The sequence below is a fragment of the Ursus americanus genome, chromosome 7, assembly GCF_024610735.1.
Source record: "Ursus americanus isolate L20-20 chromosome 7, mUrsAme1.1.p, whole genome shotgun sequence".
In the NCBI taxonomy this organism is placed as follows: Eukaryota; Metazoa; Chordata; class Mammalia; order Carnivora; family Ursidae; genus Ursus; species Ursus americanus.
The window spans coordinates 15925998-15939426 of NC_142133.1; the positions used below are offsets into that span (position 1 = coordinate 15925998).

Sequence of the window (13429 nt, forward strand, 5' to 3'; positions counted from 1 at the left end):
TGCTCCCTCTGTGCCTGGGGCGGCTAACAGTGGGCACTGTGGCTTAGATAGGCGGTCATCAAAACAACGCTTCTGTAAATGGAGCTGATCTTTTAAACTATTCAGCTCTTCATCTAAAAAGGAGACCCCACACAACTGCTCCTGGGGGCTAAAGATATTTTACAGAATTTCACTCCCCTACTGAACGAATATTAAAACCAGTGCCTCTTTGCCACTAAATTACTGTACCCTTATCAAGGCTAAATTATCTATTCTTTACAATGTATAAAGTTTTGGTCATTCACTATCTTTTTACTCTTAAATGTCCAGGGTGGTTTTTCCAATATAAAATCAATTTCCATACAAAGATGACCAAAAATACCTGCTGTCTTTGTCCACACAACCACAAATTCAGGAACCGAAGTTTTTCAGTTCACCAAAAGTGGTCAGATCCTGATTTAAAACATGCAAATAACAGCATAAAAGAACAGATAAATCAAAAAGCAAACTTCGATGAAAAATGTAGGTTTAAGGTAACTGGAATATTTTTTTTTAAAGATTTTATTTATTTATTTGACAGAGAGAGACAGCCAGTGAGAAAGAAGGGAAGGGAAGAGAAGAAGGGAACACAAGCAGGGGGAGTGGGAGAGGAAGAAGCAGGCTCCCAGCAAAGGAGCCTGATGCGGGGCTTGATCCCAGGACTCTGGGATCACGCCCTGAGCTGAAGGCAGACTCTTAACGACTGAGCCACCCAGGCGCCCTGGAATATTATACTTTCTTTTATAAGAAAGTCTACAAAAGAAAAAAAACCCACAATAATTATAACAGCAAGACAACAACCTGAATTATACTAGTACACATTGAGTATGCTCAGTAATAAATACCAAATAGAAGTTAGTAGAAGTTAAGAAACCAAATTATTTTTCTACCTTCAAGTTTCTTTAAAATAGCGTTCCTTTGTATTTTTTTAATCTAGTGTAACTTCACATTTACTTTAAGGAAAAGTCTTGTTAGAATAGTATTTATGCCATTTAGTTAAGTATTAAATCTCAATAGTTACAGAATTGGTCCTTTACTCTTGGGATATAATTCCTACACAGTTCTCATGATCAAAGCTTTTATGTTTCTCAGTCTTCATCTGGTTATCATCTACTCAATATTAGACATGCAAATAAATACATTACCAATTTGGATATAGTACTTATTTTGCATAGAGTAGTACAAAACATTTATACTGATTCCATACTGAGCAAGATGTCAGCCCCATTCAAAACTGCCCTGTTTGTTCTGAACATTTTAGTCATATTTCAATAATACTAAAACAAAACAAAGAACTCTTCTGTATTTTAAAGCTAAGACACAGGATAAATGATAAAATTATTTAAAGCTTTAAAATCTTCAATCAAGAAAGTATTTTATGTACTTTTAATGAATTAGAACTACAGCATAAGAACTTCGAATCAGAACCTTCATTTCTGTTGTAAATAATTATTGGGTAGAAAGACAAACGTATTATTCATGTTAGAATAACCTCCCTAAATAATAATGGAATTCTCTGAAACCAAAGTTGTGACTCCAAGTAAATAATGCTAACTGTATATTGGGACAATTCTGAAACAACATACAAGTTGTTTTTGTGGGTATTTCATATTATCACTGCAGAACCACCAGATCTTCGCATTTTAAAAATATTTTTGTCTAGGGGCGCCTGGGTGGCACAGCGGTTAAGCGTCTGCCTTCAGCTCAGGGCGTGATCCCGGCGTTCTGGGATCGAGCCCCACATCAGGCTCCTACACTGTGAGCCTGCTTCTTCCTCTCCTACTCCCCCTTCTTGTGTTCCCTCTCTCGCTGGCTGTCTCTATCTCTGTCAAATAAATAAATAAAATCTTTAAAAATATATATATATATTTTTGTCTATGGGGCGCCTGGGTGGCACAGCGGTTAAGCGTCTGCCTTCGGCTCAGGGCGTGATCCCCGTGTTATGGGATCGAGCCCCACATCAGGCTCCTCCGCTATGAGCCTGCCTCTTCCTCTCCCACTCCCCCTGCTGTGTTCCCTCTCTCGCTGGCTGTCTCTATCTCTGTCGAATGAATAAATAAAATCTTTCAAAAAAAAATTTAAAAAATAAAAAAAAATAAAAATAAAAATATTTTTGTCTAACAGTGAATATTTAAGAAGGCCACTCTAACATTAAACAAGTTACTCTATCAAATTAAGTATTCCCTTAACTCATTCATAATTTGACATGCTTTTTATGCTAAATTCTTAAAGGGTGGTAAAAATGTTAGGGAAGAAACTGAACTATCGCTAAGGGATGATGGAAACATGAAGACTTAAGTTGCCCTCTCATGACAAAGCTCAAATTAATTTTACATTAAACCAACTGAAAAACTTCCTCCTCTCCATGGCTGTCCATGCCGCGCACTCCCTGGTCTGCTACCTAAACCAGGAAGAGGTACTAAGACAAACAGCAGCCAGGATTAGAAGTATGAAATATAAAAATGCTCCCTGACATTTGTTAATCCATTTGACAAATATTTCTTAGGCATTTGCTACTTGATTTCACTTATCTCACTCAGTTCTGATAATAACCCCGCAAAGTGCATATTAGTATTGTTCTAACAGTATTACACATGAGGATCTCTGAAGTTAAACAGCTTGTCTAAGATCACTTGGCCACTAAGTAGAGAAGAGAGGTTCTAAAACCTTCTGTCCTATCAGATGTTCTGCATTCAAGTCCCAGCTCTACTGCTTATGGCTATTTGAGGGCTTGGGCAAACCACTTAACCTGTCAGCTTTCTAGTATCTTCACCTAGAGAACCGTGAAAACAGGAGTATCTCACGAGACTGCTATGAGAATTAAATGCTGTAAGACACATGAACATGCTTTAAAAATTGTTACTTTTGCATATTACTATTTCATGCCCTGCCCTGTGCAATGTTAACCGTTTCATATTACAGATTGATTATTTTTAGCTATAGACCGCCAGCAACTGAGCAATTCTCTTGCTGTATGTTAGAAATTTTCGAAGGATATTTTTGCAGTCTACTGAAGTTTAGATGGCATGAGAGAAATCTAAAAACTTCCCGACACAGGCCTAACTTTCTATAACCCCCAAATAAGTTTGATATTGGCAAAACCTAACCCATTATAATTTTCATCTGGACAGGTAGTATATTAATATGGTTTAAATTTCAAAAGACACCAAAGGGTAGTTAATTGGTGCAAAGTATTCTGAGCTGGTCCCCTAGCTTCTCAGACCCCCTCCCCAGAGACAAGCAATATTTTTATCAGTTTCTCATGTCTTCTTCCAAAGACACATAGGCATATCTGTTCTCTCCTACCCACTTTTTACATAAATGGTAGCATCCTACATATATTTCTTCACTTTGCTTTTTTCCACTTAACAGCATATCAGTAAAAAAAGAAGTGGTTGGGTGGTTGTTGTTGTTTTTTAGTTGCATTAAATTTAACTTAATCCACCCCTTATTAAAGGCCATTTAAGCTGTTTTCAAAACTACAATGAATAATCTTACACATTCAATATTTTGTAGGTATGAAAATATATCTAGTGCATTAAATCCTAGAAGTGGAACTGCTAGGTCAAAGATGGGTATTTTTAATTTTTATAGATATTACTGAACTGCCCTTCACAGAGCTTGAACCAATTTATATTCCCACTGGCACTTGCTCCCCAAACCTTTAACACGGTGTATTATGAAACTTATAGACCTTTGTCAGTCCGCTAGCTGGAGAATGGTATTCCCCCTCCTATAATTTTTAGTTTTATTTTGTTATAGATCCTTCTGAGAAGGGATAAAGTGCTGATAGGTACAGAAACAAGGTGACAACAAGTTAACTCTGCGAATCTCAAAATATTCAAAAGTCAAATTCTATAATAAATTTTTAAAAAGCTCTTTTTAACCCGGCAGAAAATAATAGGCATGCTGCGAGGTATAGTTCAGGCTAAATGTATAAATAGGGTTAAAGCAGAATCAGAAAATATATACATATTAAATTTATGGTAAGTTACTAAGAGAAATTAAGGATAATCTCTCTGTTTCCCTTGAGTTTTGAAATTTGATTTTTTTTCAATTTTAAAATATTTGGAACTTATAAATATAGTCAGTTCTGCTATAATGCTTATTTTGAACATGCAATTTGTTCCAATTTGATATATTAGAGAACAATATGAGCAATTTCATCTGAGAAACACTAAGTGAACACATAAAAACTGGCACCAAGCAGTGTTTGAATACACAAACGTGCACAACCCCCAAATATCTATCAAATAATCAAAACAGTGGGGTATTGACATAAGGACAAACATATAGGTCAATGGAAAAACAACTAAAGATCATGTATTTATGACTGATTTTTGACAAGGGTGCCAAAATCGCCCAAAGGGGGAAAGTAGCCTTTTCAAGAAAAGGTGCTGGGACAACTGGAGAGCCGCAAGCAAAAGAATGAAGGAAGACCCTTACCTTACACTATGTACAAAAACTAATACAAAATGGACCAAAGGCCCAAATGTAAAACCTAAAATTATAAAACTCTTGGAAGAAAACATAGGAGTAAATCTTTATGACCTTGGATTTGGCAATGGATTCTTAAATATGACCCTAATAAATGCACAAGCAACAAAAGACAAAAATTGATGAATTAGATTTCATCAAAATTAAAATCTTTTGTGCTTCAAAGGACACAATGAAGAAAGTGAAAAGACAACCCACAGAAAGAAAGAATGTGCAAATCATGTACACAATAAAGGATTTGTATTTAAAATACATAAACAGGGGCGCCTGGGTGGCACAGCGGTTAAGCGTCTGCCTTAGGCTCAGGGCGTGATCCCGGCGTTGTGGGATCGAGCCCCACATCGGGCTCTTCCGCTATGAGCCTGCTTCTTCCTCTCCCACTTCCCCTGCTTGTGTTCCCTCTCTCACTGGCTGTCTCTATCTCTGTCAAATAAATAAATAAAATCTTTTAAAAAAAAATAAAAAAATAAAATAAAATACATAAACAACTCTTACAATTTAATAGTAAAAAAGACAACCCAATTCAAAAATGACCAAAGGATCTGAAGAGATATTTCTCCAAGGAAAATATATAATTGCTAATAGGCACATGAAAAGATGCTTGACATCATTAGCCAAGAGGGAAATGCAAATAAAAAACACAAGGAGATAACAATTCGCACCCACTAGGATGGTGACAATCACAAAGGCAGATAATAACAACCGTTGGCAAGGATGCAGGAGAACTGGAGCCTTCCTACCCTGCTGTGAGAATGTAAAATGATGCAGCCACCTTGGAAAACAGTCTGGCAGTTCCTCAAACAATTAAACAAGTTACCATAAGACCCAGCAATTCCACTCCTAGGCATATACGCCCCCCCCCAAAAAAAACTGTGTCCACACTAAAACCTGAATACAAAAGCTTACTAAGCTGCTTTAGTCATTAACAGCAAAAAGTAGAAACAAGCAGATGTCCATCAGCTGATGAGCAGATAAGCAAGATGGGGTGTACAGCCGCACAATGGAATGTTATTCACCCATAAAAAGGAATGAACTACTGCATAGATGAACCTTGAAAATATTATTATGGGTAAGTGAAAGAAGCCAAGCACAAAAGATCGTATTTGATATGATAACGTTTTTATGAAATGTCCAGAACAGGCAAATCTATAGGAACAGTAAAGAGATTGGTGGTTGCTTAGGGCCGGGGGAGAGGGGATAAGGAAGTGATACCTAAACAGTATGGAGTTTCTTTTTTGAGGTGATGAAAATGTTCTAAACTTGACTGTGATGATGGCTGCACAACTCTCGTGAATATACCAAAACCACTGAATCGCACACTTTAAATAGGCGAAGTGTATGGTATTTGAATTCTATCTCAATACTACTTAAAAAAACCCATCTCCCTGGGTTGCTGGAGGGGAGGTGGGTGGGAGGGATGGGCTAATGGGTGATGGGCATTAAGGAGGGCGCTTGCTGCGATGAGCACCGGGTGCTGTATGTTAAGTGATGAATCACTAAAACTAATATTACACTATATGTTAACTAACTGGAATCTACATAAAAATTTGAAACATAAAACAACAAAACAAAATCAAACAAAACCAACCCCAGCTCCCAGCTCTGTTAGTTTCCCTCATGTGTATGAATCACACCTTCCATATCTGGTCCTTAACGTCCCATCGAATTTCCAACAACCCTCCTTTACCACTTCGTAATAACTTACGAGTGGCAACTCTCCCCACACTACTTTCAAAAAGCAAATTTCAGGGTTTTTTTTTTTTCCAAGGAAAAGGACCATATTCATTATAACATTTATCAATTTCTTAACTATGTAACATGTATAAAACTGTACCACCATTTTTATTAAGTTCCTATCTTTATGTGTTATCGTCAGAGTTTTTGAGTGTTATGCCTCAATCCTGCCTTCCCCATAAGCTCTGTGCTTTTTGGTGCCCAGTTTTGCATAGTGAAGGGATTTCTAGGAATGCATACGCCATACTATGGCTGAACTAACTGCAGAATCCGATGACAACGTCTCCCCCAAATATACCGTTGTCAGAAACGGTTCAAAGGTGGATAAATCACCGATCCAAACCTATCATGTTTCAACTGTTTTTCACTGCTTAAAAATTTCAAACTAAAATGCTGAAAGAAATGAATACCATTAGGGATACTATGGTAACAATGTGGGAAAGAGTTTTCAATGATTACATTTTTGTTTCCTAGAGATCTTATCAACACCTGAAGATGGTTCTGAAGGGAAACAACATTCATTTCAAAAGGAAAACGTCAGTAATTTATGGAGCCTAGCTACTAGCCAGCATGCATTCTCTGTATTATTTGGGCTGTTCCCTTCCAAATCACAAAAACACCACTTCCACTTCAGTTTCTATGGCTTCATTCATGACCCTAACACGGCTGTCTTTTCCTTTCCCCTTCCTCTCACCAAATCTCACACTCCCGATCCAAATCCTTTACAGATCATTCCCCGTTCCAGCTCATTCTTCAGTGGTTTCCTACCCCTCTGGGTTCCAATAGCACTTACTATCTGATTTACACAATTTTAATCTCATATTGTTTGTTCATTTTATTCTTGTCCCTTGACTATACAACTTTTCAGGGACAGAACCATGGCTAATACTTCAGAATCCACAAAAAGCTTGCACAGCATGGAGCACAGAGTAAGAACACAAGAAATTTTGGCTACTGGGTGATAAATAGGACAAAATCATGGGCACCAAATAACCTCACGGCTTTCTTACTTACAATTTGACCATTTCTGATACGAACCATTCCAATGCCTTCGAAGAAGCTAAAATTTTAACTTAGCTGTGCTGAATTTATATATGGCTACTAAGGAAATAAAATCCTATAAAACTTGCTCTCAGAAGTCTTACCACAAAAGAGGCTAAACAAGAAGTTACAGTTGTTACACTAAACATTTTTAGATTTTGGACCCCAATTCTACATTATAGTATGAAAACAATATTACTGTAGCAATTCTATCACAGTGACAAATCATCCCTGAGGAGCGGTTTTCAAAGCCTTCTTTTGGTAGCGGAAACCTTTTTCCAAACCAAAGGCGAAGTGGAACCCTCCCATGCAGAAGAAAAGCAGAGCTGATCTTGCTAAAGCGGAAGGAGGAACCTATGGTTCTACCCGCTTGAGTCTCCCTCTAACGTATTCAACCCCTTCCCTATTCCCAGTCCCCAACCGCCGTGGGCCCTTAAGGCATCCCTGAGAACCAACCACACAGTCTTGAAAAACAGACTAGAATAATCAGAAAGTTACCATGAATAGAAAAATTCTACATTAATTTTTTAAAATTTCAAATATCATTAAAATATTAAAATTAACACTTACCCATTTCTACTGAAAACTCTTAGCCATGCTTTGAGGTTTGGTCCTAACAAACACAAACAAGGTACAGTAGTAAAGGTAGACAAAATAACTGCAAATAAAAATGTTTCCAACACCAACCTAGAAAAAAAAAACCTTATTAGTTTTTTTAAAGGCATTAAAGGTGCATGTACACTACATAATCTTGGTTACATAAATAGATTTAACCTAAAAACCTTTTCTTGGGGCGCCTGGGTGGCACAGCGGTTAAGTGTCTGCCTTCGGCTCAGGGTGTGACCCCGGCATTATGGGATCGAGCCCCACATCAGGCTCCTCCACTATGAGTCTGCTTCTTCCTCTCCCACTCCCCCTGCTTGTGTTCCCTCTCTCGCTGGCTGTCTCTATCCTGTCGAATAAATAAATAAAATCTTAAAAAATAAATAAATAAATAAATAAATAAATAAATACCTTTTCTTACAATTTTCGTTGAAAGGTAACACGAGTCCTACCAAAACGATAACTATAAAAAATGTTACTACTGAAATACAAGCTATAAAAAACAATCTAGCAAATATCTGGCTTCATTTTTTTTTTTAAAGATTTTATTTATTTGTCAGAGAGAGAGTGCGAGTGCACAAGCAGGGGGAGGGCAGGCAGAGGGAGAAGCAGGCTCCCCGCCGAGCAAGGAGCCCGATGTGGGACTCAATCCCAGAATCCTGGGATCATGACCTGAGCCAAAGGCAGAGACACTCAACTGACGGAGCCACCCAAGCATCCCACATATCTGGCTTTAATGACAGAGTTCAGAAGTGTTAAGTACTCTCTGATCCATAGGAGACTCTCCACTGCAAGAAACCCCATTTTTAGATAATTAACTTTATTCCTGAATAGCCTCTGGAACTTTTTCTGCAAACACTGGTTCGACTCTAGTTTATACTGGAGTCACTTGGAAAATGAGATAAACTAAAGACAGGGGGGCTGCACCGCTAGAGTTTCCGAGGCCCGAGAATTTGCTTTTGATAAAATGCTGATGCTTCTGGTTTTAGAACCACCGCTCAAGACATTCACTCCACTCTACAACGGATTAATAGAAACTACCATTTCCCATTACAAAGGTCTGGTTCTCTCCTCTCTTGAAAAGAACGACCTGTTCATTTAGTGTGTGTATATATACAACTATGTGTAAATATATATAAAACGACATACGTAGCTATGCGTGTGTGTCACAACTTGTTTCACTGTGATCATTAATCACTGCTAAATAAAGTTCCCCAATCTATGATGAACATTATATAAGAAATATTCATGAATTTCGTTTTTTTAAAAACTGGTCAGCTTTGAAAAAGCGTTGAGTTAAATTTTGCCTTTAAACTATCAACACGAGGTTATTAAATAATTAAATGCAGGAATCTATTGACTTAAGAAAAACTTTCAAGCACTTCAGAATCATATTTACTAACAACTGATATGCTAATTGTAACCAATTTATATATATCATTATAGTAAGTTCCCTTAGAGGTTCTAAGGGCCACACATTTATTGGTATAGTTTCTCATCTACTTCCCCACTTCCCACATGCAATGGGGTAATAGAAGGCTAGGTAATAGGAGCATTTAATGAATTAAGTTATTCTTATTGCGAAGTAATATTAAAAGAATATCATTACTAAGAAAGGGCAATGATGTCAGTATCCTTCTGTGATCTGGCAATTAAACACACCATGGTTTTTCATTCGTCACCAACAGAATTAGTGCTTTGTCTAGTAAACAAGCGTTTTACAATATAATTGCCTTAAGGTAAAAATTTCAAACTTACTCTATGAGTGGTGCTCCATATAGAACAAAAATTACATGAAAGAAGAAACATGACATAAGAAAGTAGATACAGCATTTCAAAAACCTGGTTACCTAAAAAAGAAATGAGAACGATTTGAAGACTCGAGACAATGCCTAGAGGACAGCAAATGCTTCCACTTTACCTGCCAATACAACTCATTCTCCTACGTGTGCAACAGCTGAATGCTCTTTACTTTGGGTAGCCTGAAGTCAGAGTCCATCTCCTGCGCACAGTCAGGCGCACAGTCCTCCAGACAGCCCCGCAAAACAGCCTACAAGTCACAAATCACCACCCATATTCCACCCACCCAATCGGCACTAGAATCAAAACGCACTTCTGTTCCTACGGTATGCATTGAGCTATGTTACTTACCAGTATTTATAAAATATTTACCAACAACAGAACGCTATGATACCAAAAAAACACACAGTCCTTATTATGTGATACATGAAATCTTTGCAGAAAATAAGGACTACAGGTTTTTTTTCCCATTTAAAAACAAAATTCCCAGGAAAATTGTACCAAAAAAGCACAATACTAAATAATTCCCCAAATCATATTCATGTGATTATATAATGCATATGAGAAAAGACCTGCATGTCTGCAAATCAATGTGGGACCTGCTTGATTTGGAGCTTAAGAAAATCTAATTATAGGGGCGCCTGGGTGGCACAGCGGTTAAGCGTCTGCCTTCGGCTCAGGGCGTGACCCCGGTGTTATGGGATCGAGCCCCACATCAGGCTCCTCTGCTATGAGCCTGCTTCTTCCTCTCCCACTCCCCCTGCTGTGTTCCCTCTCTCGCTGGCTGTCTCTATCTCTGTCGAATAAATAAATAAAAATCTTAAAAAAAAAAAAAAAAAAGAAAATCTAATTATAACACACACAAGGAGTTTTTTAATTGTAGGGCAGTAAATGTGTTTTAAGTTATCTAAGACAGCTACACACGGTATTGCGTAATATTAAGGGAGGACTTTATTAATTCAAAGTAATAGTCAAGTGTTATACGATAGTGAATATTCCAGAAAATAGATTCTGATACCTGAAAACTTTAACACTGTTTAGTCGAGGAAGGCCATGTTTAAAACAAACCTACCACAGAGGCTTATTTTGTAATTTCTGAAAAACCCATTAAGTTTCTCTTAGAAATTGAAAAAAATAAATGAAAATAAACTAAAATGTCTTATAAAGTTTAAAGATATGACTGCTACGTCATGTATTTATCTTTAATGGTGACTTAAAACATGACTATCTCGGTTCACAATGCTGTAATGTCCACTGAAGACAACGTAATCCCACAACTGATGCGTGGCAAGGACCTACTGAAAATTGTGGGCAGCCTTCCAGCAGTAATAGGCTACTGATCTGAAAAAAAAATTTTAAAAATCAGGTTCTCCTTACTCAGTGTAAATAACCCCATGAGTACTTGACTAATACTTTATTCTTTCATTAAAAGAAACACGACCTCTATCTAAAAATCAGTCATCAAGAAATAAGCCTTACCTTGTATGACAATGAACTTCTTTTAGAGGATGCATTTGGTTTCACTACTAAATATAATACTAGATTGACGGCAGTTACAAAAACAGAACAGATGCACAACCATGTCAAGTGTGTTTCCAATATTGAGAAGTTCTCCAAGAAGAATGATGGAATGAAGATGCTTAGGATAATTGAAAATATGCATAAAAGATGGGTATACAGTAGTCTCTTGATATCAGTATTTTTCATGGTGTTTTCTTGAGTGGCTATCTAATGAAAAACAAATTAAGAAAAGAGTATATCGATAATGATTTTTTCCATTGTCTAAATGCTCCAAAGCCTAAAATTAAGCATGAACAAGTCAATTTTCTATGCACAATAATGTATTAGTTTCAGAATATGGGAAGATGCATATGTATAAATGTACATGTAGATTAATATGGCTCAAGAAGGTCTCAGAGCCTAAAAAAGACAAATTTACTAATTTCTTAAATATTTGTAACTGGTTTCTGTCAAAGGGTCATGTACTAGGACCAATTAAGGGATTCATTTACTTTTCTTTTTCTTTCTCTTTTTTGCCAAAATCACAGAGGTGAAAACAACATGCACAGACTAATGATTTGCTCTTGTTGGAAATATAACCCATGCATTATAGGAACTCCCCAAATACATTTGGCCAAACTCTTGGCATTTTTTTTTTAACCATTGTGGATCCTTGTCTAACATCACAGTAGTTCACATCTTCTGGCAAATGGCAAGTGACACCAAGTGCACACTTGAATACTCAAATGGTGGCCACTGTAATCAAGAAAGTTCAAAGAACATTATGCTAAACTAAGGGATCCCAATGCTCCAGAAATACCAAAATGACAATGTTTGTTACAGGCGCTAAGTTCCAATCAAAAGTAGAGAATAAATAGGAGAAAAAAGTCTTTCTCTCTTTGTCTCTATAGAATACACACTGCGTGTATAATATATGTTTATTTATAAATTATCTAACACAATACATAGTGTATTGTGATTAACTTACTTAGTAATGTTAATATTAATGTTAAGTACAATACTTAATGTTAAGTAGGACCTTATTAAAGTAACAATCCACATTTAACACTCTGGTGAGTATTACAGAAAAAAAGGTCAAGTCCAGGCCTTATCCTAACGGCCCTGATAGAATTCTATAATTTTCCAAGGCAAATAGTCTACTGATAAGGAAACAGGCTAAGACACGTTAGGAGAAATGTCTAAAGTCCCAAGCTCCCAAGCACTAAAGCCACGTCAAAGCCTCGCCTCTTCGATATAAAGATAAACACTAGCGGTTAGAAGAAAATGAACAGCAAGAAGGGAGAAAGGAAAAGTTTCTCGCAGGTCCCATCCTCTGCTGGCCGAGGGGCGGGGCGGAGGATCCAGAATACACTGTCTCAACAGATACCTCTTCGGATATTTTTCTGGGCCCCTCTCAGAGTCCCAAATGACATGAGCAGATCTGGATCTAATACAGTGAGCAGTACCCAAACTCAAATGCTTACTGAATGAATGAAAGAACGAAGGAAAGAGGGCGGGTCCTGCGAAAGCAGCCCAGCGGTGGGCCCCGGCTAGCACACGAGGACGCCCCTCCGGCTGCCACGGCCCTGGCCTCCGCGGTCTGACCTAACCCGGGTTCGCAGATACTGAGGCTGGAGAGGCCTTTCTGAGCGGCTCGCACGGGAGCCTCCGCGGAAATCGCAGGACCTGTCTCTGCAGCCCCACCCCAAACTCGGTCGCTCGGGACTCTGCCCAACCTTCACCCAGGGAGAGTGTGAGCAGCGGGGGACGCGCTGAGAGGCATAATCAAAGAGCGCGGGCGCGGAGACCAGGAGAAACGGAAGGCCACACACAGAATGACGGATCCGAAAGAGGGCCGGGTCCATCAGGGCAGCCCCTGGGTCACGCCGGAAGGGTGGCGCTCGGACGGACGGCGGGCGCGGGAGGGCTGGGGGCACAGACGCTCTCGGTCACATGGACAGTTGGTGGGAGCTGCTTGCACCCCCGGGAAGCTCGCGTGCCGGGAGGGTTCGGCTGGGCTTACCTAACTCTCCCGCCAGCGGAAGAGAAGCTGGGGGTTACTACCTCCCACCATCAGGTACGACTCGCCGCCCTAGCCATCGCGCAGGCGCAGGCCTGTGGGGCGGAGACCCAAGACCGCACAGCCAATTGCAGAAGCGGAGGGGCGGGCAATGGGAGCAGCCCCGCCTCCCAGCTCGCGTTTAATTCCTCCCGCTGCTTTTCAGGTGTGGGATGG

General features: G+C 38.8%; 1 protein-coding gene across 1 annotated transcript in view; it reads right to left on the minus strand.

Annotated features, from left to right (window-relative positions):
- PIGF (phosphatidylinositol glycan anchor biosynthesis class F) overlaps positions 1-13302 on the minus strand; it is a 35235-nt gene extending 21933 nt beyond the window's left edge. Inside the window, exons 1-4 of the mRNA XM_045787919.2 lie at positions 13217-13302; positions 11173-11421; positions 9652-9743; positions 7861-7977 (exon numbers count right to left, since the gene is read on the minus strand). Of these exons, the coding sequence (XP_045643875.1) occupies positions 7861-7977; positions 9652-9743; positions 11173-11400 (437 nt within the window). The 5' untranslated portion in view covers positions 11401-11421; positions 13217-13302. The remainder of the gene's footprint in view (positions 1-7860; positions 7978-9651; positions 9744-11172; positions 11422-13216) is intronic.
- Between the last annotated feature and the right edge of the window lie 127 nt (positions 13303-13429).